Source organism: Clarias gariepinus, chromosome 22 (genome assembly GCF_024256425.1).
Source record: "Clarias gariepinus isolate MV-2021 ecotype Netherlands chromosome 22, CGAR_prim_01v2, whole genome shotgun sequence".
Classification (NCBI taxonomy): domain Eukaryota; kingdom Metazoa; phylum Chordata; class Actinopteri; order Siluriformes; family Clariidae; genus Clarias; species Clarias gariepinus.
The window spans coordinates 26113477-26140300 of NC_071121.1; the positions used below are offsets into that span (position 1 = coordinate 26113477).

The 26824-nt window shown below is 39.9% G+C and overlaps 1 protein-coding gene across 3 annotated transcripts in view; it reads right to left on the reverse strand.

Annotated features, from left to right (window-relative positions):
- The window catches only part of dlgap4a (discs, large (Drosophila) homolog-associated protein 4a), a 115614-nt gene that overhangs the window by 13904 nt on the left and 74886 nt on the right, over positions 1-26824 (reverse strand). For 2 of the 3 annotated variants that reach the window (XM_053482664.1, XM_053482662.1), the window contains exons 2-6: positions 16250-16605; positions 14740-15591; positions 14006-14247; positions 10718-10862; positions 7391-7586 (exon numbers count right to left, since the gene is read on the reverse strand). In XM_053482664.1, the coding sequence (XP_053338639.1) occupies positions 7391-7586; positions 10718-10862; positions 14006-14247; positions 14740-15591; positions 16250-16543 (1729 nt within the window). In that variant the 5' untranslated portion in view covers positions 16544-16605. The remainder of the gene's footprint in view (positions 1-7390; positions 7587-10717; positions 10863-14005; positions 14248-14739; positions 15592-16249; positions 16606-26824) is intronic. The other variant, XM_053482663.1, reaches the window with a different exon arrangement.

A 26824-nucleotide genomic window follows, 5' to 3' on the forward strand; every position in this document is an offset into this window, starting at 1 on the left:
TGCTTGTAATTGTAAAAAAAAAAACATTACAAAGTTTTCCTGTCGTTTTAGAAGAAATTTTGTATACAGCAGCATCTCGCCATACAAATTAAATGCTTTCTGGTTTTGAGTTCTTACGGCGAAATTTCATATTGCAAAACGCATTTTCCCATAGGAGATAATGTAAATGCAGATAATCCGTTCCAGACACCCAAAAATATTACAATATTACCAATTTCCAAGACTATACTATATGTTTCTGCATATAAAAACTATCAAAACATTAAAAAAAAAAAAAGACATGAAGTAAAGTATAAAATAAATAAACATTACACCTTATTTAACATTATTTTATGATTCTTCTTGGCACCAACTGCTTAAAAAACAAACAAACTAGGATGTCCCACTTTACTTCTTGCTACCGTCCTTGATAAAATTCTAGAAACCCATGATGCTACGTCTTCACTTAGTCTTACACGAAATGCAAAAAAAAAAAAAAAAAAACACCTGTAAACGAAACAAACTTTATTTTGTTGTAATATTGTATTCCTAAAGTGAGGTGTGTGTCAGGTATGGCTTGACCTGCCCATGCGGACCGGAGTCTGGACTTAGAGAAGCCCTGGTCTACACGGTTTAAAAAAAAAAAAAAAAATTCAAATTGCTGTGGTCCACTTCATAAAAAAAAAAAAAGAAAATAAATAAATAAATAAAATCCTGTTGAACGTCACCTCACAACTCAGCTGTGTGTTATTTCCCAATAACAGCACTCCCTGAAGTGATTTATTTCTTACTCAACACTCTTAACAATCTCAAACCTAATAGTTTACCAGGTTTTTCTTTAACTTAAAGCTAATAAAGACAGAAAAACTAACAATACAAAGAATTTTAACCTTAAATTATCTAAACATTACAATGGCAGTATTGTGTTGCTATAGTGACTGGTTGAAAAAAATACAGGAAGTTAGCTAACTTGGTAATTTCAGCTGATAAAATTATTATAAACTTATTATTATTACCCAGACACATGATTTTAAATACATTTGTAACTGTTTAATGTTAAATAACAAAAGATTAAAATGAATAAAACGTAATGATTTTAATGGAGGTAAAGTTTTGCTAGCTTTAACTAGCTCTCTAGCAACTAAACGGCTAGCAACCGAGTGACCACAGAACGAGTTGCCAGATTTGTACTATGTCTTGTAAAATGTTGTTTTTTTAATTATAACGCTTTCGCGAATTGATTATGATTATTTTAATTTGTTTGTAAGTTAACAATAAAGATTAACACACAGACGGATACGAGACAGCAATGTATCTCTGTATAAAGATGATCTATTTTAATATGGTGAACAAGTCGAAATATAGACGGAGTTTCCTTGTGATCTGGCAACCCTAAGTACAAAGGTTAACTTTCAGGAAGAAAGGCATTGCTGAAAGAGATCACCTTTCGTTTTGCTATTATTTATAACAACTTAGAACAAGAAATTTATATCATTATATATATTAATGAAACTATTATAGAATGGATGCTCAACTGGTAGACTTTCTACAAATTTTAAGATTTTACCGTGAAATGATTCCTTTTCTTATTTATCTGAGATCAATGTAGATGTAGAAGCTCCATCGTGTTTGTAGAACAATCCTCCAAAACATTGCACTTTTCCGGAAAAATCCGATGTTCTGGTACTCAAGGCAACCCGCTTCCACGTCGCTGTTTATACTAAAAACAAAACGACTCGGCTAAAAATAACTCGGTACTTGCCGACACGGAGCTCTCTCTCTCTCTCTCTCTCATATATCCCACACACTCCAGCATCACTCCGGCAAAAGCATCCCTAAACGCAGCGGAATTAAAAACAAGCGGATTGGAGATTCTCACCGCTTCGGGACCTGCGACACAATCACACGGGGCCGAATCCCAAATCGCGCTCTCATCCACTCATAAGGGCGCTGAGTGGAGCGCGTGAGCCTTAAGTCGTAGGTGCTGTGTATTGCACTCGGCGCAGGGCGATGCGCGGCGATTGAAATTCGGCCGCAGAGTCTCGCCCGTGTTCGGAGCTGTTAGTGTTCACCAATAGAAACGCGCGAAAACAATCACGTGGTTTAGTCATGTGATAGAAAAGATCGCGGATGAGAAGCGTGTAAAGTAGATAAAACACGCCACGCTGGCATTAATAATAATAAAATTTAATATGTAATATTTTTTTACGTTATTATCATAAACGTTTAAAAACTTTGCAGTTTTCTTTTAAACCTCTGCACGTAAAATATCTCATTTAGACTCAATGTCCAAATGTTTATGGACACCTGACCACCTGCACCCCAGTCTCCAGTACTTTCCAATTATGATGATTATTATTATATATTTTTCAATTATTCATGAGGTCAAGCCCTATACAATTAATCAACTCACTGGGGGTGAAAACCTTTGGACTCAGTCACAGCCCTCTCTCTCTCTCTCTCTTCTCCTTTTTCTTACTTTTAATCAATCAACTGATTAATTCGTTAACCGACTTAATTGAAAGACAAAAATTTATTTTACACAGTAAAACCTCTACAGTTATGTGTTAAAGTTATCCCCCTAATTTTTTCTTATTCCATCATCATACCACATCATAATCCGCTTTATCCTGTATACAGGGTCGCGGGGTGACTGGAGTCTATCCCAGGAGACTTAGGGCATGAGGCCAATCCATCACAGGGCACTCACTCACACACACATACACACACACATTCACACACTACAATTAGCCTAATCTGCATGTCTTTGGACTGTGGGAGGAACCCAGACCCTGGAGTTGCAAGCACTACCCGCTATGCCACCGTGGCATCCGCCCTGTTTTAATTCTATGTTGTTTTTTTGGTTTATTTTTGTGTGAAAACATACAGTGCGGAAAAAAGTATTTAGTCAGCCACCAATTGTGCAAGTTCTCCCACCTAAAAAGATGAGAGAGGCCTGTAATTTTCATCATAGGTATACTTGAACTATACCCCCCCCCCAAAAAAAAAAAAAAAAATCACATTGTAGGATTTTTAAAGAATTTATTTGCAAATTATAGCGGAAAATAAGTATTTGGTCATCGACAAACAAGCAAGATTTCTGGCTCTCACAGACATGTAACTTCTTCTTTAAGAGGGTCCTCTGTCCTCCACTTGTTACCTGTATTAATGCCATCTATTATCAGTATAAAAGACACAACCTCAAACAGTCACACTCCAAACTCCACTGTAGCCAAGACCAAAGAGCTGTCATAGGACACAAGGTCTCCAGTTCTCAACCCTATAGAAAATCTTCGGAGAGAGTTTAAAGTCCGTATTGCCCAGCGACAGCCCCAAAACATCAGTGCTCTAAAGGAGATCTGCATGGAGGAACGGGCCAAAATACCAGCAACAGTGTGTGAAAATCTTGTGAAGACTTACAGAAAACGTTTGACCTCTGTCACTGCCAACAAAGGATATATAACAAAGTATTGAGATGAAATTTTGTTATTGACCAAATACTTGATTTCCACCTTAATTTACAAATAAATTCTTTAAAAATCTTACAATGTGATTTCCTGGATTTTTTTTCTTACTTTGTCTCTCATAGTTGAGGTATACCTATGCTGAAAATTATAGGCCTCTCTCATCTTTTTAGGTGGAAGAACTTGCACTATTGGTGGCTGACTAAATACTTTTTTGCCCCATTGTAATTTTAAAAAATCATCGGATTGTAGCAGGTGTCAGTATTTGGCAGCTATAACATCAGACAAATAACAACATATAAGTAAAATATCATATAAGTGACAAGATTTTTTTTTAACATGCCATCATTTATTTAACAAAAACAAGGCCAAAAAGAAAAAAAAACTTCTGGGCAATACTGTAAATACCCCCATTATTCATAGCCTGTACTGTAGATCCACCTTTAGCAGCAATTGTTTCCTGTGTGAATATATCAGTCTTTCACATCACAACATTGCTTTTGTTCATTTCATATATACAGTAACTTTTTTTTGTTGCTATTTTGGTCCATCCAATGCCATCCGGCACATCAGTGACACAGTGACACTCCCCAGCCTGGAGATATATCTGTCGTTTCTGTAGTAGTTACTTACGGTGTCGGGTTGCCAGCTGGACACCCATTGTCAATCACACACGACAGACAATTTAGGATCACTAAGTAGCCTAACCCACATGTCTTTGGACTGTGGAATAAGACCGGACTAAATGGACCGAGCACATGTTCACTCCATGCACGCAGACCCTGGGCGGAAATCGACCCCTGAAACTGCAAGGCAGCAGTGCTGAGCGCTGTGCCATCTAAATAAATAATGGCATAGTGAAAAGAAATTATATCTTGTTGTTCGTCTGAGGTTGTATTTGCCTAAAACTTGAGACCTGAAATGATCAGAGGATTTTTTTGTTACATTTTTACACAAAAAAGCAACATAGTATTTAAAAAAGGGGGCACTAACTTTTGCTGTTGTTTCTGATGTTTCTTTCATAAAACACAAATTCCTTTAATTTTCCTTACAGAAAAGTAAGCAAAATGAAAACAGAGTGAGGAGTATGAGGTGCAATTGAGTGCAAAAGTTTTCACCCCTAGTTGGGTGATTAAATGTTCTTTGTACATTTTGTGCACTTACGGTACCCTTTGTTTGGCTTAGTTCACAATAAATGTGAACATGTATCTGGCTCATAACCAGATCTGATGGTTGGTAATAAACATGGCTATGATAAGATCCAAGCTTGCTGCTAGGCTACAGAGAGAGAAAGAGAAAGACAGAGACAGAGAGAGTGCGATTTGGAAACATTAGCCTTTAAGCTCCAAGAGAGTCCCATCTCAGCTCATCACTGTCCCTGAGAATGTAGGCCAGTGTGTGTGTGTTTGCCCACAGAGAGATAGAAACACTCCAGACAAAAAAAAAAAAAAAACTTACAGATGGCAAACACATTAGCTGTCAAATCAATTCAGCTTGATCTGCACCCTCGAGCTTTACATACTGTACGCAGTACATCCTATACACCTGTACGTTCCTCTACCACCTGTGTGTTTCAACAGTGTGATATGTGATGCTCACCCAAAACCCCGCGACGTGTGCGTTATGCTAATCTGGTTATAAAATGCCGGCCCAAACAGGTCTCAGCAGGGTAGAGGGATCAACGCAGGAAGCGGGACATCTGAACTACTTATCAGAACATCATGAGGCTGCTCTGCTTGTTAAAAATAAGAAATAAATCCTGCAGCTTGGCCAACGTGTAAAGGTCACATAAGCATAAGCGGCTAAGATAAGATAAAAATATGCAGCTGACATGAAATAAACAGGATGAACAGCTGTGCGTAAGTATTTATCCCCTGAGCTTGTGCACGATGGAACTGTAGGGTGTGCATTAAGATAAAATAAATACAATTTGTGAAACAATTTACAAATTATGAATGTAAAAGTGGTCATTAGGAAAGTATCCCCCCCCCCCAAGGTTGCGTCAGAACATGTAACCACTGAAAACATAAACCTAACCATGTAACCTAATGTATGTCGAGGTTTCACAGTAAGGTACAGTATGTAGGGATGAAATCATTTTGCATACTGTAAAAGTGTTTTTATCACATGTTTTTTTGTTCCACTTTGGGGTGTCAATACTTATGCAAGGCACTGTAAAAAAAAAAAAGCCGTAATAGAAATATGAATAATTATTAATGGTAACATGTTGGAGCAGTCCCCGTCCTCAGGTATGTGTTTTTAAAGACAGTTCTTCTTCTTTAATAGTTTCATAAGGACAATAATAATCAGCGGCGGTGTTGGTGTGACAGCGGCGGGATGAAAACGTCCTGCATGATTTATTGAAATTGTCTTCCAGCGAACATCTGGTGTCACTCAGCAGGCGTTTGTTTGTTCTCGGCGGTTAAATATAGCACAGTTTCCTCGGTTCGCTAACAGACGTCTCCGCGCGGCGTAGCATGCTCGGGTTCTGTGCTTTTCCTCGTATCAGAATAAGACATTTTGTTTTCTTACAACATGCAAATGAAGCAATGGGTTGTTAAATATGCACTAATTTGTATTTTTGTTGGCATTTTTCTCCCTTAAGCTAACTTTCGGACATGTAGCTCAGACGTACGCATAGTTTTAGAGATAAATGTCTTGAAACTTAAAGTCCAAACTATTTAAAATGTAAAAAAAAAATAATAATCCAAAGTCTGCTTTTAAAGCTTACATCAGTGGTGGTCAAAAGAATTAAGACAACATACTCTACAGTGTGCGATGTATTATAGTTCTCCCAGCGCACAAATCAGGTGATGTCACTAATTAGTTTGAGTCTGTCTGGCTAAAGAGGAGTTATGCTAATTACTTGAATAAATAGTGAAAACCCTGACAATGATGTTTATCTTCTGGAGGCATAGCCTGAGTTAACTCAAGCAGAACGGGTTGATAGCACTTTCCTCCGAGTGTGTTACGCCACTCCCTATGGTGTATGCACGAGCAGTTCGGCGTCACATGTCTCGCGGGAAACGTGTCCAACGATAGCCTTTGCCCCGTCTGGTCACCAGACTAAATTAGGGGAGAAAATCAAAAAGATCCGAAGAAAACATTCATAAAAAAAAAAAACTACAAATCCATTGTGTAAAATAACAAAAAACAATCATATTATTTTGATGATGATTATTGAAAAAACAAAAAGAATTTCCGTGTTTAAAACATTGAGTTCGATTTTTTAAAATGTTTAAATCATATTTGCTTTCTGACACGTCCGTCCGCAGAACTCAATGGTGTTGATTTCAAATGAACAAATTTGACTTTTTAGTCATAACGGATGAGGACATTCATTCATTTATTTATTTATTTACATTTCCAAACACTACTTTTCCAATAAAAATGAAAGTTCAATAAAAAAAAAAGAAAGTTTATAAGAAAAGAATGTAATTTATTACGTGACAGATTTTTCAGACTAAAGAAAAAAAAAACTAAGTTGGCTGTCAGGGATGAGGTGAAAATAATCGAAGGAAATTTACCAGTCAAAGTCTGAAAAACAGAAAATTGAATAAAATGTACCGGAGAATACTGGTGTGTTTTTAAAAGTGAAAGTCAAACCAAATATTGCATTAGTTCATTTCATAGCTCTCTACTGCTCTTTATGTTGTTTACAATGTTTTTTTAATAACCAGTACCTGACAAAAAAATTCTATAAAATCATTGTCCTCCATGAAGCCAAGAAAACTACTAAGAAGATCGTTAAAAGACTTTTGAACCCCACACTGTGTGCTGTCAAAGTTAAAGGTGACTGAATTAAATCTTAAAGTGTGCAACTTTTTTTAGACCAGGCAGTGTAGAATTTTAATATAATTTTTTTTTATTTTGCATTTTTTTATTTAGATGTGAAGACTTTTTGGACAGCACTGTATACATCTGTAGGACAAGGCTGTGAGACTCACTACTCGTGTTGCTGTCGGTGTGCAGCGGAGGCTCGTCCGAGTCCGAGTCGTCTTCCTGAGAGCAGCCGGCCTGGATGGCACACACGTAGCTGTGGCTGCGCGAGCGGAAGCAGGTCGGCGCCGGCAGATCCAGCGCCTCCACCGCCTGAGACTCCATGTGGCCGTAACCCGCCGAGCACAGACAGCTCTGATCCATCTGGAAGGATAATAGCAGGATGAGATGGAAAACCTGAGGGAAATTTGAGGTAGAGGAATTGCCTCATTCTGTAAAAAAAGGTTTTTGATACTGAAGTAAACTTAAAAATATATATATATTTTTTGCGTGATATAAAATGTCTTACTGTATATACAAGTAGATAACTTCCTGTTTTGTCTTTCATTTACATAAGGTACTTGAAGTACTTCCATTTAGCTTTGTACCATATAACGTGTTAACTCATTTAGAATATGCACTTAATTATTATACCACAGTGTTTTTAAATTCCAAAATCTGATTAATTTCTTATAACACGCTCTAATAAGGGTACAGCTGCAAATCACAGCTTTAGCTATATATTAACACATTTTTTCTAATATGTTACTGTTTCTATAGCAACAGCTCATTCACTGGGACGTTTACAGCGGATCTTTAATGGATGTGTGTGATTGTTAAAGTGCTGATTTGGTGAAGTTTTCTCTGAGGAGATACTTTAATTTTAATTTTTTGGGATTTTTTCCAGATTTTCTCCCTAATTTAGTCGTGTCCAAGTCCTCCCGGTCACTAGGGGGCTCCCACATTAAGGCTACTACTACCATTCAGCCGGGAGGGCCGAAGACTATCACGTGTTTCCTCCGAACAGCGTGACGCCAGCCGACCACATCTTTTCTAACTACTTGCTCACGCACCGTTAGGGGAAGAGTAACACACCCGAAGGAAAGCTCTAGCCGCTACTTCCGCGTGCGCGAGCTCACAGACTCACAGACTAATTGGCTGTAGAGCCGTGATTCATGTGGGAGCGCTAAGTACCTCTCATCCCGCCCCTCTGAGAGAGCTCGGCCAATCAGCTCTCTCTAGGCCTCCGGCTGTGAGAGGTAAAATCACCCGGAGATCGAACCAGCGATCACTGCACCACTCGGAGGCAGGAGATGTTTTAACATTTATGGAAGAGTGTCAGCTCTTTGTATGATGGGCATTCAAGTCAAATTGAGCCTTTAAATTGTGAAGAATAACATAATACAAATTCTGAGAGTAAAAACTCCCTTTATTTCTCTATATAATCCCGTGCTACACTAATGCACTTATCCCAGTGTTTCTCTAGTGCTTGGACACCATCAAAGTAGTAAGTTTTTTGAGCCTTGATCGGACTGCCTGCTTCACGTTTGAAACGCCCAGGAACTCCTTTAATGAGCCAAACATCTGGAAATGGCTTGGAGCGAGGTCAGGACTATACAGGGGACGTGGCAAGCCAAGTTCCTGTAACCTTCAAGTGGTGTTGGTGACTGATTGTGTGTAGAGTTCCCACAGCCAAGTGCGTCTCTTTCATAAGTTGGTGACAAGTTATACATTGATTTTCAAGGATCAGGCGTTCCACTCGCTGAAAATTCAACAGTTCAAAATTGAACAGTTCAAATGACTCAACATCATACTGTGCTTGAAGTATTTTGTAAATGTCGGCCTTCATTCAGGAGAAATTTCATCCAAAGTCCTGGTTTGACTTGAACGCTAACCCTAAACAAGAAACCTAACGACTATTGTGTAGTTACTAAAATAAATGAAAGGTACACCATGTCAGTCTTTGATAAATAAAAATTTGTACTAAAATCTGTTGGTGTATTGCAGAGGTATAAAAGAAATAAATTACTGTCTTTTAATTTGTAATAGACTGATAAAGCCAACAAAGTGCGGTCATGCAGCTGTGTCTTTGACAAGCAGAAAAAAAGGAACAAATAAAAAAAAAAAGAAACCTAAATGAGGTCACAAAACATTACGGTTCAGTTACAAGCTCATCATTGCAAAAACCACGCAAAGAACCTACACATCTGTGAAAGAAGGTGAAGACGGAAATGTAATCTAATTAAGGCCAATTCAGAGCGCTGCTCGTCAGTGAATCAAGCTCGTCTTCACTCGTTCCTGTCTCTACCTGAGCACAAAAGGCAACTGTGCTATTCACTCAGCCGCACAGCCTGCTGGGAGAACGGGTACAGCAGCTGCTCCGCAGAAATGATTCAACCTATTTTTGATGTGGGAAAAGCGAGAGACGTTTCTCTTTGTCCGACCAGCAGGCGATATTTCCCACAGCACTGAGAGAAGATGGGAACGCTGCTTGCTCTGTGTGCTCAGGGACGTTACTAAAGGTAAACACAGAGACGAATATGAAGTTCGAAAGCCGCCATCTTTCTGTCTATTGTAGACAAACCAGGATGTTCCAGTTGAATCGAGTAAACTAACCACCTTATAATCAAACCACATAAAAGATATGAAGCCACAATAGCTTTAAAAAGGGCTTACTCTTATGGCTGTGTTTATTTAGGGACAACCTTTAGAGACAAACTATCCTTATTTTTTTATCCTCATGTTCTTGGTTACATTTGGAATTAACCACAATATCATATTTCACCAGCACCTCAACTTCCAACTAAAGATGATGCTTAAAACACAGAAGGACCATAGGCATTAATGGCAAGGGCATAAATACACAGTTACAACTTTCATTCTTCAAAATAAGATACTTCAGTTGGTTGTAGTGTGATGCAACTGTGCCCAGACTTATTTAAATCTCTAGAAAAGATGGTGGACTAAGACTAATCTTAATGTCAATAGACCAAAATGCAGTATGAGCAGTACAACAAGCATCAAGACAGATCATCCGAGCTTTTTAAATAGGTATTTGTATGTCAGCTTCCTTGTTAACACTCAAAGTACAGAGATTCAAAGACACTCTAAATGCAGAGGAGATAAAGCAAATCAAAGCTTTCCCAAATTTCATCACCAACTGCTTCTTTGCTCTGAAAAAGGCACTGAGATCTGGGATAACATGAGCTACGGGTATGAGCCCTTCGTTTTGTGATTCTAAGGAGAGATAGTTGTTTACACTGTGTACTGTATGTTCTTGAGGATCTGGTATAAAAATATATTCTGGACATGTTCTGATTGACCCTTGCAACCTTGAAGCCACGCTGCCTTCATATTTATTCATGGATATGTTAAGTATAGCAGCTTAGGAAAGTTAAATAAGCCTAAATGTGACAGGAACATCATAACCAAGAAAAGACTGAGAAGTCAAGCAAGCAAGGAGACAAAGTGTGTGAAAATAAAGTTAGGAAAGGAGAAAGAATAAAAAATCTGACCTGGCTAATCCCAGAACCCCGTCCGAGTGAGGACGAGCCGAAGTTCCTTTCTCTGTCCCAGTGCTGAGACTCACTCTGTCCCACCAGGCAGTCCAGGTTATCCAGGCTGCGGTTGGTGGTGAGTTCTCGCAGAGATGGCAAGCAGCTGAGACAGAAGAAATTGAGACAGGAAATAAGAAGGAATACAGGCAAGCAGTGATGAAAAAGAGGAAGGATGACAAAGAAAGGACAATGCGGGACATGAAAGGATAAGGGAGATTGATAGATGAAAGAGTGAAAGTGGGCAGGGGGGAGAAGAGGAAGAAGGATGATGATAGATGAAGAGACAAGAAGAAGGGCAATGAGAATTGTACAAAGAGATTTTGTCCAGCTTTATCAGGCAGGAACAGAGGGGAAAAAAGTAGGTCAGAAAGGTTTAACTGGATAATTTAAAGCCTTGATCAGGAATTGGCCAAATATACCCGACTCCCAGAATGGTGGACGACAGGCAGCAATTCCTGATTGGGCTTTTACTCTGACAGACATGCAAAAATGAGTAAGAGCTGCAGCACAGAGGAGATCTTCGCTACCTGTCTGACCAAGTATTTTCTACAGGGTTCAAGGTTCTAGCATTAGTCCATTCTTGGTCACTTGCGATGGTTCCTCTGCCCTGTGCGCTGAGTGAGTGGTTAAAAGCTGTGTTTGAGAAGTAAAGTCTGGACGTGAGTGGACCAAACTGTGTCTGCTCTGAGTTGGAAATGAAGGTCTCAGGACATCTCATGGTTAGCAAGTTGTACACATTTAAAGTAAAACACTTATTGTTGTGACTTACAAGTAATCATAGAGTAGTCAGTGGTTCCCAACACTGGTCAGACAGTACCTGTTCATCTGGTTGTTTGAATTGTCAGCGCCAATATTATATTTTTTTCAGCCAATTTAAGCAGATAATTGTACAGTGCAATAATTTTTTCTATGTTCACCAAACTGTTTGCCTTTGATTGGTCAGGAAATTTATAGGTGCGTCGATTTAAAGTATTTAATAAACATTACAATGCTGTGCAACTTGTGTTGTTAATTGTTTAAATTTCATGCCTCATACAAAGCAACAATCTTTTATATTTTTTCTGCCAATCTTCTCGTGGTACACAATCTGCCCATTAAGAAGAAGAAGCAATAATCTCGAAAACAAGAAAAATTTTGGTTAAATAAGCCAATTAATTAAATTGCACAGATTAAATAGGAACAGTAAAAACTGGCTCCTCTAGCATCCCTAATCTTAATATGAAACTTACGTAGGTTGAACGTTTAGCATTGTTTCATGTTCTTCAGTTAATTGATCACATAACCGATGTTGGTAATCTGAAAGCATTTGGAGAAGAACTTGGATTTCTGTGAACTTCCCAATTTTTCTTGGGAGTTTTACATTCTCTCTGGAAAAGTAGTTTTCAGTCATGTGACCATTTTTGCTAAAGATGGCGATGCAACTTTGTGAAATGTTCAACCTAAGTAAGTCAAGTAAACCATATTAAGATTTTGAATAGCACATCTTGATCAGACAACCATTTTAGATATGAAAAATCTAGAGCTGTTAACCAGTTAAAATATAACAATAAAATTTATCCAAGATTTTATTGGGATCACAGTGTCACATGTAGTAAACCTCAAAGTTCTACATTTGAAGGTTGACTGAACTGGGGTTTTCCTGGACTAGGGTTGCTAACACTGACCAACGTCATTTTAACAATCTTCTTTTCCTCAGTGTAAATTTTGTGACTAAATAACGCCTAAATAGTGAGTTCCTTCACAAAAATCCAAACACTGATTGGTGACCACATATAAGTGCAGCCATTTTGTTCTATTTCAGTCAATGTATGGTGGCTAAAGGAAAAGAATAGGTCGATGATGAGACAAGTGATTATTGTGGGGAGTCAGGATAAAGCCATGGTCTCTAGAGTGGTTAGATGTAGTCAGGGAGGATCTATGGCGTTGCTCAGGTGGTGCTCAGGTGGTGCTGTGCCACTGACCTTGCTAGGTGCTGCATGGAGTAGGCGTTCTGTAGAGGTGCCCACACCACCCCGTAGTGCTCCCGCATAAATGGGCATGAGCGATATCTGTCAGCAAGTTGGGTGGGGATGGCATTGCAGGTGGAGCGTTATAAAAAACAAAGACACTTCCATGTTCATAGAGACTGGTTTAGAGCTTTGCTTCTAGCACTATACTTTCGACCTGCTCCAAATAGATTAAAGACTGCTTTTACTTATACAAGCGAAAGGACTAGTGGAATTTTCACCCAAAAGATTGACCTAACTTTTTACAAATAAAATGAGAGCAAACCTGGCTTTAGAGAAGACTGGACTTTTTAACCCAGCAATAAGCCATGGAGGACCAGCGCAGTAGAGTGAATAGACAATATATATATTTTTAATATTTGATGCATTATAATATCGAAAAATCACATTTCAGAGAGGATTGAAGGATTGCTGAGCTCTATGTAAATTGTCTCTGAGATTTTGACTCAAAGATAAATTCCGCCATGCTGGTTTCATGTTGGTTCTTCTTCATGCTTCTTTTCCATTTTTCAGTTACGTCAGTTTTTCAGTTTCAGACTCTGTTATGGTGTATTCAAGTATTCATGGTGGCTAAAAAAAAATCATAGACTCGGGTTATCAGTTAACAGCATAAAGGTATAAGAGGATATAGTGTAGGGATGACTCAGCGTCATTTTTATACAACTGTACTGTTAATGTACTGTACTGTACTGTACGGTGAGGTTCAGTAGAAGTGGGGAAACCAAATGAATAATTCTAAACCCTTATTATTTTATAATATTGTATATTGGAAAATTTTGACTTTTTAAAATATCCAACAAATCGTGAAGGAGATGGTTTGAAACCTCTTAGCAGGTGGCTCCGAATAAAAAATAAAGGAACAGTGTCCAAACAAAGAACCGTTTGACATTTTATACTAAGATAGTGCCATCTGCTGGTAGGGTGTGGTTCTTGCCAGTAGTGTTGTTAGCATACAGTATGTCTAACTAGCAGAATGTTGCTTTGCACGTTTAAAACGGTTGTCTACTGTAGTGTTAGAGTCAGTAGCTTTGTAAACATGTTCAGTTTGTAAACATGACCGTATCATTCCTGGAGCTCAGAAACAAAAAGAAACAAACAAACAAACAAAAAAAGGTTTCTGGTTGTTTAGTTGGATAGAAAAGACTTCTTTCCATGACGTTCTTACTACTTACACCATATGTAGCCTGCAAACACCATTTTGCTTTTTAAAAACGAAAGTAAGCATGCACGTCTAACTCACTTCCGAGGTGGCAGAGGCGGCTGTTGTTCGCTGAGTGACTGTTGTGTGGCCTTTAGGTAGCTCTGGCGCCGAGCGGCTGTTTTTGGCGATGGTTTTGGTGAGGGAGGGCTGTCAGACTGGTCGCTGTCCTCGGGGTCACCCATGGCTTTAACGTAGCTGCCACTGCGCATTCTCCTGCATGGGATCTCTCCTCCTGCTCCCGCAGCTTTACCTAGCGTAGCACTCCACTCCCCAACAGGAACCTGGAATAATTCCAGAACAAAATACCATCCAATCCACTCACCTCAGTATTGCTCTAGTCCTCAAAGGGCTTCTGATTAAAGTAGCAAATGTTTAATGTTCAATAAATTCTTGCAGGTTTGAGTGCACCTAAATGGCATTTAAGTCTGTGGGTGAACCATTATCTCTGTATGAAATTTGATTTCCGTCTGCGATTCAAATCTGGACATTTTCCAAATGATTCCCTTCAAAACCTACATTCGTTTCAACATTTTGCTACACAAAGTACCATGATGTTTTGCAAAGTTCTGAAAAGTTAACAAATCTTTTTGTACAGAACCTGTCTACATCACCTTACACATCACCTGTTTACATCACTGTTTACATTACTTCATCGATACATCAGCCTTCCTATTATGAGCTTAGTTTTTCATTGCTGCTATGCTTCTTCAGCTTATTTTTGCCACCAATTCAAAACACATGTGAAGAATTTCCCACCCTGAATTCTGTTTTACCTGTAGGAAGTTGGTGGCCAGCTCTTGGTGGTAGGACTTGGACTTCAGCAGTGTCCGGTTCACTGTGGCCGTGCCTTTCTGCAGCACCTGTCGAGCCTGGCTTAGAGTAAGAGTTGACCATGAGCCTCTTTTTGCCAGTGTGCCATCCCCTGCTGCTCCACCAGTTGAGGACAATGTCTGGGTTTTCAGCTCTCCACTGCTCTTAGAGGGCTTGAGAGAACGGTGAGCTGCAATAGTATTGTAGCCCTGTAAGGGGGTTCTGGGAGGCGCCTGGCTGTCTGACACTGCCCTGCCCAGCGTCATCATGCTCAATGGGTTTCGATAAGCTACAGCCAGTGGACCAGCTGCCTCCTGTGTCGTTGCTTCATCCTCCAGAGCGTCATCTGAGCTCCAGAACCCAGAAAGGTTTGGTCGGCCCCGTCTCTTTGCACCTTCGGTTTTGGCTCGGTCTTTACTCTTGGACCGGCGTGTGGCCTTGGTGCTGTCGGCTCCCTGAATTGTCCCCTTGCCACCTGAGCCTTCCACAGACTGCGTCTTGGAGAACAGTTTTTGGACAGAGTGCACCAGATTGCGGATGCGACCAGGGCTCTCGCTGCGCTGTTTGGAGCCACGGCTTCGTCTGTGGAACTGAAGCGTGCTAAAGCCATCACGTTGCAGTGGAACATGGTGCTCTAACTGGTCCAGCAGGCCAGTTGGGATGCGGTTCATCTTGGCTGCTGCAGCTGAGGAGATGGTCGCCGTACCGCTGCTGATCATTGGCGGAACTGAGAGTCCTAGACCTAAGCCCATTCCCATAGATGCGGAGGAGGTGAGGGTGCCAGTGCGAGAGGCTGACTGCGACACGCAACCCTGCTGCAACAAAGAGGAAAATTTTAGACCTGCTGGATTCAGCAATACGCACTATTTCAGATGATCTTAACCCAGTCTTTGGGGAACTGCGAGTCCACATTTCTGTTCTATTTCTGCCTCTGGGCCAGGTAATAAACTGCAAATTAACCTGGTCAAATGTAGTTGGGGTAGGAAATAAATCACAATGTGTAATTCCCAGAGACTGGGCTAGGAACGGCTACAGTATTGTGGATGTGCTGTATAAGAACTAAGTGGAAAATAAAGACATTATATATGTTTTTTTTTTTTGGTGAATCCTAACTGTGAATACGTTATTCATTGTGGTATTCATACATATTTTCACTCCACACATTTTCATTTTAAACTTCTTTTAAACTTATATTCAAGTGACTAAACCAAATATGAATTCATTATTCAGGATTAACTAATCAAACATATACAAATAAAACTAAACACAAATGGTGTACTAGTTGTATAATTAAGATTGCACAGAAAGGTTCATAGGACACCTGGGGTATGGACTTGGAATAGAAGTGGGCAAAGCATACCTGTACAAAAACTACCATAAGATTCTTGTGCATACAGTACCTGATGTATGTATATTTACAGAAGAAGCATTTTAGGTATGAAAATTAAACTCCCAATTTCTTTAAATTCCTACCTGAGTGTAGTCGGTCTGATTGACCTGGGATGGGAACTGGAAGTGAGGGAAGGTGTTGCTGGTGGTCAGCTGGTTGTTGAGCGGCAGCAGGCAGTCGGACTGCAAACCGATGGGGCTTGTTGGAGGGAAGTGGTGCATATGGGGATCCAGAGTGCCATAATGGCCGATGGCAGGACTCAGGAGGAATGTCCCATGGGGGTCTGGGGTCAAGGGGCATATCGGCTCCTGGGGACCTGCCACGGGCATGCAGGAGTCCGACAAGTGACGAGCATGGCTGGCCCCTAAGCTTTTCATGGTTGTTCCGTTTTAGAACATGATCCCTGCTTGAGTGAGTCTACAGGCCTGAAGGACGCCACCTGGTGGGGAAACCAACAAATCTTTCTTAAAGGGGTATTCTAGAACATTCGGTAACTACAGAAATAATTAAACTTGTGCTACCAAATTTTAATGGTAGCGAATCTAAAAACCACAGAAAAGATTCCAGTGCTAAGCAAGCTTTTCAAAAAAAAAAAAAAATGAAGCGTGTTTGCTACATGCGGTGTTCTTCAACCAGTCAGCGCCTCTTAATACTTACATTAAACTTTCATACCGGCACCGCACCATTCCCTCAGTGTGCCGTCTCGGCCTACAATATTTCTGAATGTCATTCACAGCTTGCCTCGCTTCCTCCCCTCCTCCATCTTTTGCTACCCTTTCAACAAGCTGTAATTCATGCACAAGGGACGTTTATCTTAAAGCCTGAATTGCCGGTGACGCTGACAAAATCATCAGCACCCATTCCCAGCTGCAGCCTCGCAAAGCCCCATTCACAAAATCAGTGGCATTCTCTCCCACACCATCAGCACTAGTCACAAAACACCCCATTAGCATGCCGAGCACAGCTAGCGCTCAGCAGTGGCTGCACTGCGCTGCCTCAATGGGGCTGGAGCAGTGCAGCTTCACAATCCAGATGACTCACAAGGCCGTCAGGGAGGCTCGGAAACTCATTAACATTCAGCCAGCATCTGCTGAACCTCCAGATCAATCCCCGCAAAACGCCACAGCTTAGCACGTGACATGGAGCAGGCTATCTGAGCACTGACTTGATACTGAAGTTCATTTACAATGTGTCAAGAGAACAGTTAGATTTAAGTTGGGTCAACGTGACCTTGGATACTGGAGGATGAAATGTGTTCTGTACCGGAATACTGACTAGTCGTAAATTTGGTAAGCCATATATTAACACCTTCAAAAAATGAAACATCTAAGAAGGATGGAAGGATATTATCAGTAATCAGGATCTATTTCTTTACCTTTTAAGATAAATTGAAATGAGAACAGAATATAAATTCATACAATATTTTTAAATTTTCCAGGCTCCATTCGAATAAGCTAAAAGAGGTTGAAATGTTTCCATCTCAATCTGAAAAAGAAATAAAAATCGATCCCGTCAATAATCTGAACGCTCAAATGACTACCAAAAGTTTTCCTTTCATGCTGCACAACCATTTCTGAAATGATAACAATGCCAAATCAAGCTGCTGGAGCAGAATAGAGCGTTTAGTTTAATTGAAATTAATGGAAGCTGTGGCAAATTATTCTCACTCAGAAAAAAAAAAGGAATCTCACAACTGCTAGCTGTCCAATTTGCTTTTCAGAAGAGCCTCTTTATGTTGATGACTTGGCAGGCTGATTATACTGTAAAAGGGATTACACCGCTTACCGACTGTACTACTTGTAATTCATAGCTTTGATATTTTCATGATGCTGTGTGTGGGGTTCTAGCAAAACCTCCAAACCTTATCCTGTTTCTCAGGAATGTACAAAACAATGTTTAGTTGAGGTGACATTGTCTAGGAAAGCAAGACAAAAACTGCGGAAGAGGAGAAGTTCATTTAGAGTCACCAGCCTCAGAAATCACCAATTAACCTCAACCAGCACCTCAGATTAGAGCCGTTATGAAGAATTTACAGAGCAGAAGTAGCTGATACATCTCAATATCAAAGGAGATTATTGTGTATTTTGGATAAACGCCTTCAGTATAAAAGAAATAAAAATCAGGAAAGACTATGGAATTAGTAGGGGCGTTCGCACTTTAAACTTGTGACTGCTAATGTGTGTGTGTGTGTGTGTGTACAGTATATATATATATATATATATATATATATAAACCCCACTTCCCAACTTCCCACTTCTTTATTATTCTCTCAGTTAAACCAGACACAGTACAGAATTAAACTCTGAGTCACACTGCAATAAACCTGCATCGTCCCAACACTGTGGTTATTATTACTCAGATCCTGGAGATGTTTCACTTTGAATTTTCTTTATACTTGGTTGAAGAAGGGATTACAAGACTGCAACACAATCCTTTTTTTTTTTAAACATTATCTTTTTAAAATACAATATAAAACAGCAGAAATATATATATATATATATATATATATCATTGTAAAGGGTTTAAACAATGTTTTCCATGCATGTTAAATTACCCATAATCAATTAATTAACATGCACCTGTGGAATGGTCGTTAAGACCTTAACAGCTTACAGAAAGTAGGCATTTAAGGTCACAGTTCTAAAAACGCAGGACACTAAAGAGACTTGTCTACCGACTGTGAAAAACACCCAAAGAAAGATGCCCAGGGTCCCTGCTCATCTGCGTGAACGTGCATTAGGCATGCTGCAGGGAGACATGAGGACCGCTGATGTGGCTAGGGCGATAAATCGCCATGTCCGCACTGTGAGACGCCTAAGACGGCGCTACAGGGAGACAGGAAGGACAGCTGATCATCCTCGCAGTGGAAGGCCACGTGTAACGACACCTGCACAGGATGGGTACATCCGAATATCACACCTGCGTGACAGGTACAAGTCCTGGCCACAACAACTGCCTGAGTTACAAATTTTTATAATTTTTTCGGCTCCAACCAGCTTTAACTCTCAACACTTTGCAACTTTGGCATCCAGTAAATAGAATATGTTTCGTGAAAACTTTTCTCTCTCTAAAAAAAAAAAAAAAAAAAAAAATTCAATGATTTGATTAGTTTTAAATTAATTTATTTTAACCTTTGGTTATAACCAAAAATTACCAAAATCTGACACTTGAACGAGCACCTTTTAAGCCGTTGAATCATTTCATAATTATGCAAATTACTCTGAAAGGAGATAATTACTTGCTACAAAAATTATTACCATGGGATTTTTTTTTTTTTTTTGAGAAAGAGAGAGAAAAAATATTTTTTTTAAAGCTGGGGAGGTGAACAGTTCTAGTTCTCCAGTAAATTAAATGATACATAAAATTGAGACCATCACTTTTCTTTCAAACACCTCCGGTCGTGTACAGACGGTCGTTCAGTTAGGTAAATAATCTGAGGAAATGGGTTGCCAAATCGATGTAATTTACCCCACATTTCCGTTTGACACTAATTTACAAGTTGCGCGTGTCTTGGAGGTTGTCTCCGCAACTTTTTTTGGCTTTAAATTAATCACTTTCTAACATTTATTACAAGTTATACACACATAATATACTAAGCTGGGTAAAAATGTATGGTTTTATTCGAACGATGTTTAATTCGATTGTTCAATCGTACTGTGAGTTTGGCTTTGTCCCTCTTTTGTGATTCTACCTAATTTGCATAGAAGGGAGACAAACTCAATTTTAATGTCCGCATTAATCAAATCGTAGCTCCGCGCCGCTCGTTAGTGCTAACATAGTGCCAGACATGCCACATTTGGCAGCCACTTAAGTTCTCGAGATCGAGCGTGCAATGCTAGCTGTCTATTAGAAGACGCAATCACGAGCCATTTACTGAGGTCAGCGCTAAGAGGGATTTCTACCTCAAACAGCACAGCATGATGGTCTTAACCGTACCACATCTTATTAAAGCACTACAGCCATGACAGCAAACGGAAGCAGCGAGAAGAGAAGCGCACCATCTGCAGCGCCGCTTTGTTCAGATCCCATCCCTCCCTGGAGGAGGCTAAAAATCTCCACATGAACGTAACTGACTTAAAAAGCCATTAAGATGAGTCCGAGGCCTGTGTTTAACTAAGCAAATGGAAGGAGGGGAAGCGCAAATTAGCATTTGGTGACGCGGGGAAAAACAATCGTACAGCCGCGCAGAGGGCTCGCTTACAGCTCATAACTGTCTGTTAATAACACACTGCCAGGACTTAACAAGTAGGTACTTGCAGTACTTTAAATTTTAACTACAAAGCTATCACAGTTTAACATAAATACGCACCCAGAGTAGTAGTCCACTGAGTCCAATCTCTTCATTAAGAGCTGGTTCTGGATGAGAAGTTAAAGTAGATTTATGTTACACGCTTTTCTATTTCTTTGAGATTCTATTTTCTCATTAAATGAGTCAGTGAATCATTTGGGTCACCACTGAGATTTGTTCCTCTTTGATTCCCCGAGTCAGTTTGTGAGGCTGTGAATCTTTCTGTCATGACCGAAAGTCATGTCCTTCATACAGTGAGTCTAGAGTATGTATGAATTAGTGAGTCATGACTGAGTCTCCTTCCTGTTTTCTTTCTGTGAGTTAAAAAGCGAGTCAGTGAGTCTTTTCATCATGACTGAGATTAGTTCCGTTTTTCATTCTGCAAGTCAAATATTGAGGCAGTGAATCTTGTAGTCAAACCTGAGAGTTGTTATCTCTTACTTAAGACTAAGATTTCATTCCACAAGTCAGTTTGCGAGGCCTCGAACGCTTTAGTCATGACTGAGATTGATTTCTTTTATACAATGAGTCAGTATAGTCGGTGAATCTAGAGCATGTATGACTTAGTAAATCAATATTAAGATTTGTTCTTCTCTCTCATTCTGCAAGTCAATTAGTGAGTCAGTGAATCATTTGGTCAATATTGAGATTTGTTCCTCTTCATTCCATACGTCAGTTAGTGAGTCAGTAAATCTTTCTGTCATGACTAGGATTCAGTGCAGACAGTGAATCTAGAGTATGTGAGGTGCAGTGAATTAAAATGGAGATTTGTTTTCATTTTCACTCTGTGTGAGTCAGTAAATGATTCAGTGAATCCTTTCGGTCAAGACTGAGATTTATTCCTTTTTCATTCTGTGGGTCGACAAGTGAGGCAGTGAATCTTGTGGTCAATCCTGAGATTCACTGATTAGTTACGCCAATGAATCTCTTAATCAAGACTTTAATTCGGTCCTCAGTTAGTGAATCAATCAATCTCTTAGCGAGACAAAAATTTGTTCTCTTTCATTCTCTGAGTCAGTTAGTGAGTCCTTGAATATTTCTGTCATGACTGAGATTCACTCCTTTAATACAACGAGTCAGTGAATCAGTGAATCTAGAGTATGTATGAATCAATGAATCATTTCTCATTCAATGAGACATTCATTAAATCAGTGGCTTTTTAAGTCATGACTACTGAGATTTGGTTAGAGTATGTAAGAATCAGTAAATCAAGATTGACATTCATTCTGAATCAGTGGCTCTTTTGGTCATGACTGAGATTCGTTACTCTTTCGTTCAGTGAGTCAGTTTGGGAGTCAGTGAATCTCTCGGTCAGGACTTTGATTTATTCCTATTTCATTCTCTAGTCAGCTTTCATACAATAAAGGAATTATTGAATTATTGAATTATTGAATGATTAAGATTCATTAATCACCCATTATGTGAGTCAGTAATTGAATCATTGAATCTTTCAGGTATGACTGAGATTCATTTCTCTTTTATTCTGCAAATCAATTAGTGAGTTACTCTGTCTGTCAATCATAACCCATATTCGCTCCTCTCACATTCAGCGGGTCTGTGATTGAGTCAGTGAATCTTCAAGTCAAAACAAGATGCTCAGCTTTCCTGTTCAGCGAGTGAGATGTACACCAGATGTACCGCGTGTTCGACTCACACAGAGACTCGGAGAATCAGTTCAGTCAGTGTGTTTAATGAATCCCATTCAGGCTGCTTGTGTCACAGCTGGAGCACCAGCAGTGTGTGTTGAGCTACGTGTGAAAACGATTCCACACAACACAGACAAACAAGCATATTATAAAAACAACACATTGCATTGATTATTTGTTTTAGAAAGCTCTGTGATCAGATCAGCCGGCACATCTGAACGCACCATTAAGCTGAACAAAGCATTTAACAGGTTCACCGAATCGAGACACTGAAACAACTTTAAGATTTCCTTCTCTAACACTGGGATCTGTATCCATGCTGCCATTCTCACACACTCCTGCTCAGACTTTAAGTCATAGTCGTATTAAATGTTTAGCTTTCATGCTGACGCAGTCAGATTCAATCCATCAGCAAGAAGGAGCCGTCAGATTCGTAACGTTCTCTCATGGCACAATATTTAACTCCAACATTTCCTTTATCAAAACTCAACATCAAAAGCCAAATGTTAATTCCTGAAGCAGTATTTGGCGATGACAGAAATAAAAAATTATGGCAGTGAACATCCAGAAATATTAAGAATGTGCATTGGGGAACATTCTGTTAGTCCTTGTTAAATCCTCAGTATGAGATGTTAATGAATAAATATTAATCGGTTAATTTGTGTTAAAGAATTTAAGGAATTTGTTTGATTTAAAAGGTATTAATGGATAATGTTTGTTTTTCAACATATTTTTCTGTAGCTTATTTATTTATTAACTTGCACACCACCAGAGGGCGCTAGTACTATGTAGGGTTGGACATTGTAATTTACCAGCTTTGTTTTAGAATAAACACACACACATAAGAGCTGGATTTTCGATTTTATTTTATTTTTTTATAAATCATTGTCCTTATGCTTTACACTTTTTGCGCTTCATTAATTTGTCTTATATAATTAATTTGTTGAGAATTATTTAAGTAAAATATAAAATGAGAAATACTCATAAAAATAAATTTTTAACAAATTTTAATATATGTAACAATTAATTTTTAAAAAGGGGCGAAATTTGCAAACGTTAATTAATAACAATATTTTAATTCTCCTTATTCTAAGCATAAACATTTTCTGCTTATTGCGATATTATAGGGAATCTTTTTTTTCCACACTGGATAATTTTTTTGTACCTTATACCTTCAGCAATTTTTTCCTTATCATTTTCTTGCCCTGTAGTAAGAATAACCCGAAATCAAAACTCAGTATGACCATCCAACATCACGTGTAACATATACGCCATGTCAGTAGATTAATGATTAAAAACAATCCAATCTCCAGGCTATGTTTTAGCTCAATCCATGTCTCGGTTCATTGGATCCGTATCAGAGCTTCTGGACAAACAAAAGCGTCATGATTAGCACACGTTTTCAAATCCTTTGCAAATGAAAGATAAACCAAGCCAGTAAGCCATAAACTTCATTTCAGCCAAGGCACTTGACATGCCAGAGGCGACTGGATGTAATTGCGAAGCCTTTTTTTGTTTAAGTGCTTTGACACCAAACTGAGACAATACGGAGAAAAGAGAACTGAGACACGTTGTCGTCTTCCCTGAAACCACATCATAGTGTCACCATCTGAGGGAAGACAAAGAAAGGACAAAGAAATCTGTGGAATATGTTGTTGCATACAGTGATGTGTAATATTTGGATTAATATATGTTTAAATCCTTGAAACTTTGGCCATCCAAAGAAATTTTGGACGTCCATGAAGTTTCTGGGACATGCTGTACTCTGATACTGACTAGACAATCCTTTCTGTCTGCACCATCATATCCGATCCCCCCTAGCTGTCTCTCTTTATAACATTTCTGAAAAGCTTTGCAGGGAGCAACAGCTTCCTCTGCGACCATAGATCTTGCAGTAGTGAATTGATCTTTAATAATCATTGCTCCACAAAACAAGAGCTGTGAGCCACCAGTATTTTGAGTATTTGGACACCGCTGCGACCCTGCGGCAAAGCCTCGGGCAAAAAAACTGTCTGCAGAGGTGCTTACCATACGCTACAGAGGAATTTATATTCCCTTCCCACCTGGGGTTTCCTTGTCCACGCCGAGGATTGGTCTGCAGGCCTGGAGACAGAACTGAGCGAAGGAGCGATGGACCACAAGCTTCTGCTTTCTGCTTTGATCTGATCCTCTGGCTTACAACACATCCACGACTCACCCTCGGCTCATCACGAGCGCCTACAGCGCCTCTCCTTCGATTACTTTCACGAATAAATTTGCCTTTTAGAGAAAGAATATCAATCAATTACATGTAGAATCCTAAATAATTATTATTGACAACCTGCAGTAACCAGTAACTCGGCACCTGAAATGAAACAGTCTAGAGCTTTCAGACTCAGCCACTTAACCAGAGTTATGAGTGTCGTGAACTGTTGGTGGCCTCAAGGACGAGATGGCATAAGCAGGAGCTCGTTCATCACCTGATGTAATAACAGCCCTCTGTCCCAGTGACACTAGGCTGAAATAAAAGTTATGAAGGCAGCTGGCTGTTGATGGAGACAAAGTATCCTGCGCTGACACGTCACACTGTGATACATCAATTTACTTTGGAGGTTTTAATAAAACGGCTAATAAATCTCAGGTTCAGAATTAGTCAAAAAGGAAATGTTGCGGTGGAGCAGACCTGTCCTGTGGACCTGTCAGTGGAAGTGAAAAAGGCGTGGCCTTTATGGCTGTCAATAGCCAGGGGCCAGGGGTAGCTCAGTGGTTAAGGTATTGGACTACGGTTCGGAAGATCCCAAGTTCAAACCCCACAACCACCAAGTTGCTCTGGATAAAAGCGTCTGCCGAATGCCTAAATGCAAATGCAATAACAGTGTAGGGGGTGTGTCCTCAGAACCTGTGAGTGAAGAGAGGTTTATGAAAACGTACCCTACCGAAAAAGGTGTGTCCTCTGTGGCAGTCAATCCCGGTAAAGGAGATGCAAACTTCAAACTATCTGATCTTTGGAATTTTTCTAGCATAGAAAGCATCTTCATGATTGTCCTGGTGTAGGAGGCGTGATCTTCATGATGTCCTAGTGTAGGAGGTGTGATCTTCATGATGTCCTAGTGTAGGAGGTGTGGTCTTCATGATTGTCCTAGTGTGGGAGGCGTGATCTTCATGATGTCCTAGTGTAGGAGGCATGATCTTCATGATTGTCCTAGTGTAGGAGGTGTGGTCTTCATGATGTCCTAGTGTAGGAGGTGTGGTCTTCTCGATTGTTCGTAGTGTAGGAGGTGTGATCTTCATGATGTCCTAGTGTAGGAGTGTGATCTTCATGATGTACTAGTGTAGGAGGCGTGATCTTCATGATTGTCCTAGTGTAGGAGGTGTGGTCTTTATGATTGTCCTAGTGTAGGAGGTGTGATCTTCATGATGTCCTAGTGTAGGAGGTGTGGTCTTCATGATTGTCCTAGTGTGGGAGGCGTGATCTTCATGATGTCCTAGTGTAGGAGGCATGATCTTCATGATTGTCCTAGTGTAGGAGGTGTGGTCTTCATGATGTCCTAGTGTAGGAGGTGTGGTCTTCTCGATTGTTCGTAGTGTAGGAGGTGTGATCTTCATGATGTCCTAGTGTAGGAGTGTGATCTTCATGATTCTCCTAGTGTAGGAGGTGTGGTCTTTATGATTGTCCTAGTGTAGGAGGTGTGGTCTTCATGTCTGTGAGTTACAATGAAAGTGTCAATCCAAAAAAGGAGGTGTGGCCATTGTACCTTTTCAAATAAGGGAATGTTGCTGAATTCTACACTTTTATTTGTCCATTTTTACAGTACAAAATAAAGTAGGAATGGTCACTGTGCCTCCCAGAAGGAGGCGTGGTTTTTCTACCTGTCAGTCTCTGTCATGGAGGTGTAGCCTTAATAGCGTGGCCTTTTAGACTCAGTATTATTATTATTTTTTTATTTGAATCATATCACAATTTTATTTTCTTAAATTTGTTTCCCAGGTTTGACGAGGCTCAGGATTTTAGATCTGGTGAAGACGAAACGTCCCTGTAGCTATAATTACTTTTACTGTGGCGTGAAATCTACAGAGACACGGTGCCATGTTGGCTGTGTTACTGCTATGGCTCGGTCCTGCTCCTCGGCCTCAGAGGAGGTTTAAAGAATGATAGCAGCTCTGCCTCCACACACACACACACACACACACACACACACACTTGTTCACAGCAGGGGAACCGAGGAGGGGGAAGACGAAGAGTGTGAAAAAGTTATGTCACGCGTCCCCACAGAGTGATGACTCGAGGCGTTGTGTTTTGTGTTTTGTGTGCGTGTGTGTGTGTGTGTGTGTGCACAGGATGTGTGAGAAATGGTTGTTTATGGGTAAGAAAGTGTTGCACTGGGAGGGAAATGCTGAAACTTTGTGCTTGTCATTGCAGGTTTTCTGCACGATTGTTCTCTACAGCGGGATTCGTGGCTCCGGGTCTGAAAACAGCAGAAGCAGAATTATTTTTAACAATCATGAGAAGCTTGTTTGTTTCAGCGGAAGGGTCACACTGTGCTTATTCATTACGCTAGTTATTTACCCATAGTTCATATGAGTCAACGATTTCTTCAGGGGCGGTTAGTATCGAGTGAAAACGTGCGTCTAGATTTTGAGCTCCAAGACGTGAGCGTTATGACGATGCGGTATATGATATGGTGACGGACTCAAGACTTGGATGGAGCACAAATGTAGGTTAATTAGCCTAATAAGCAGATCGT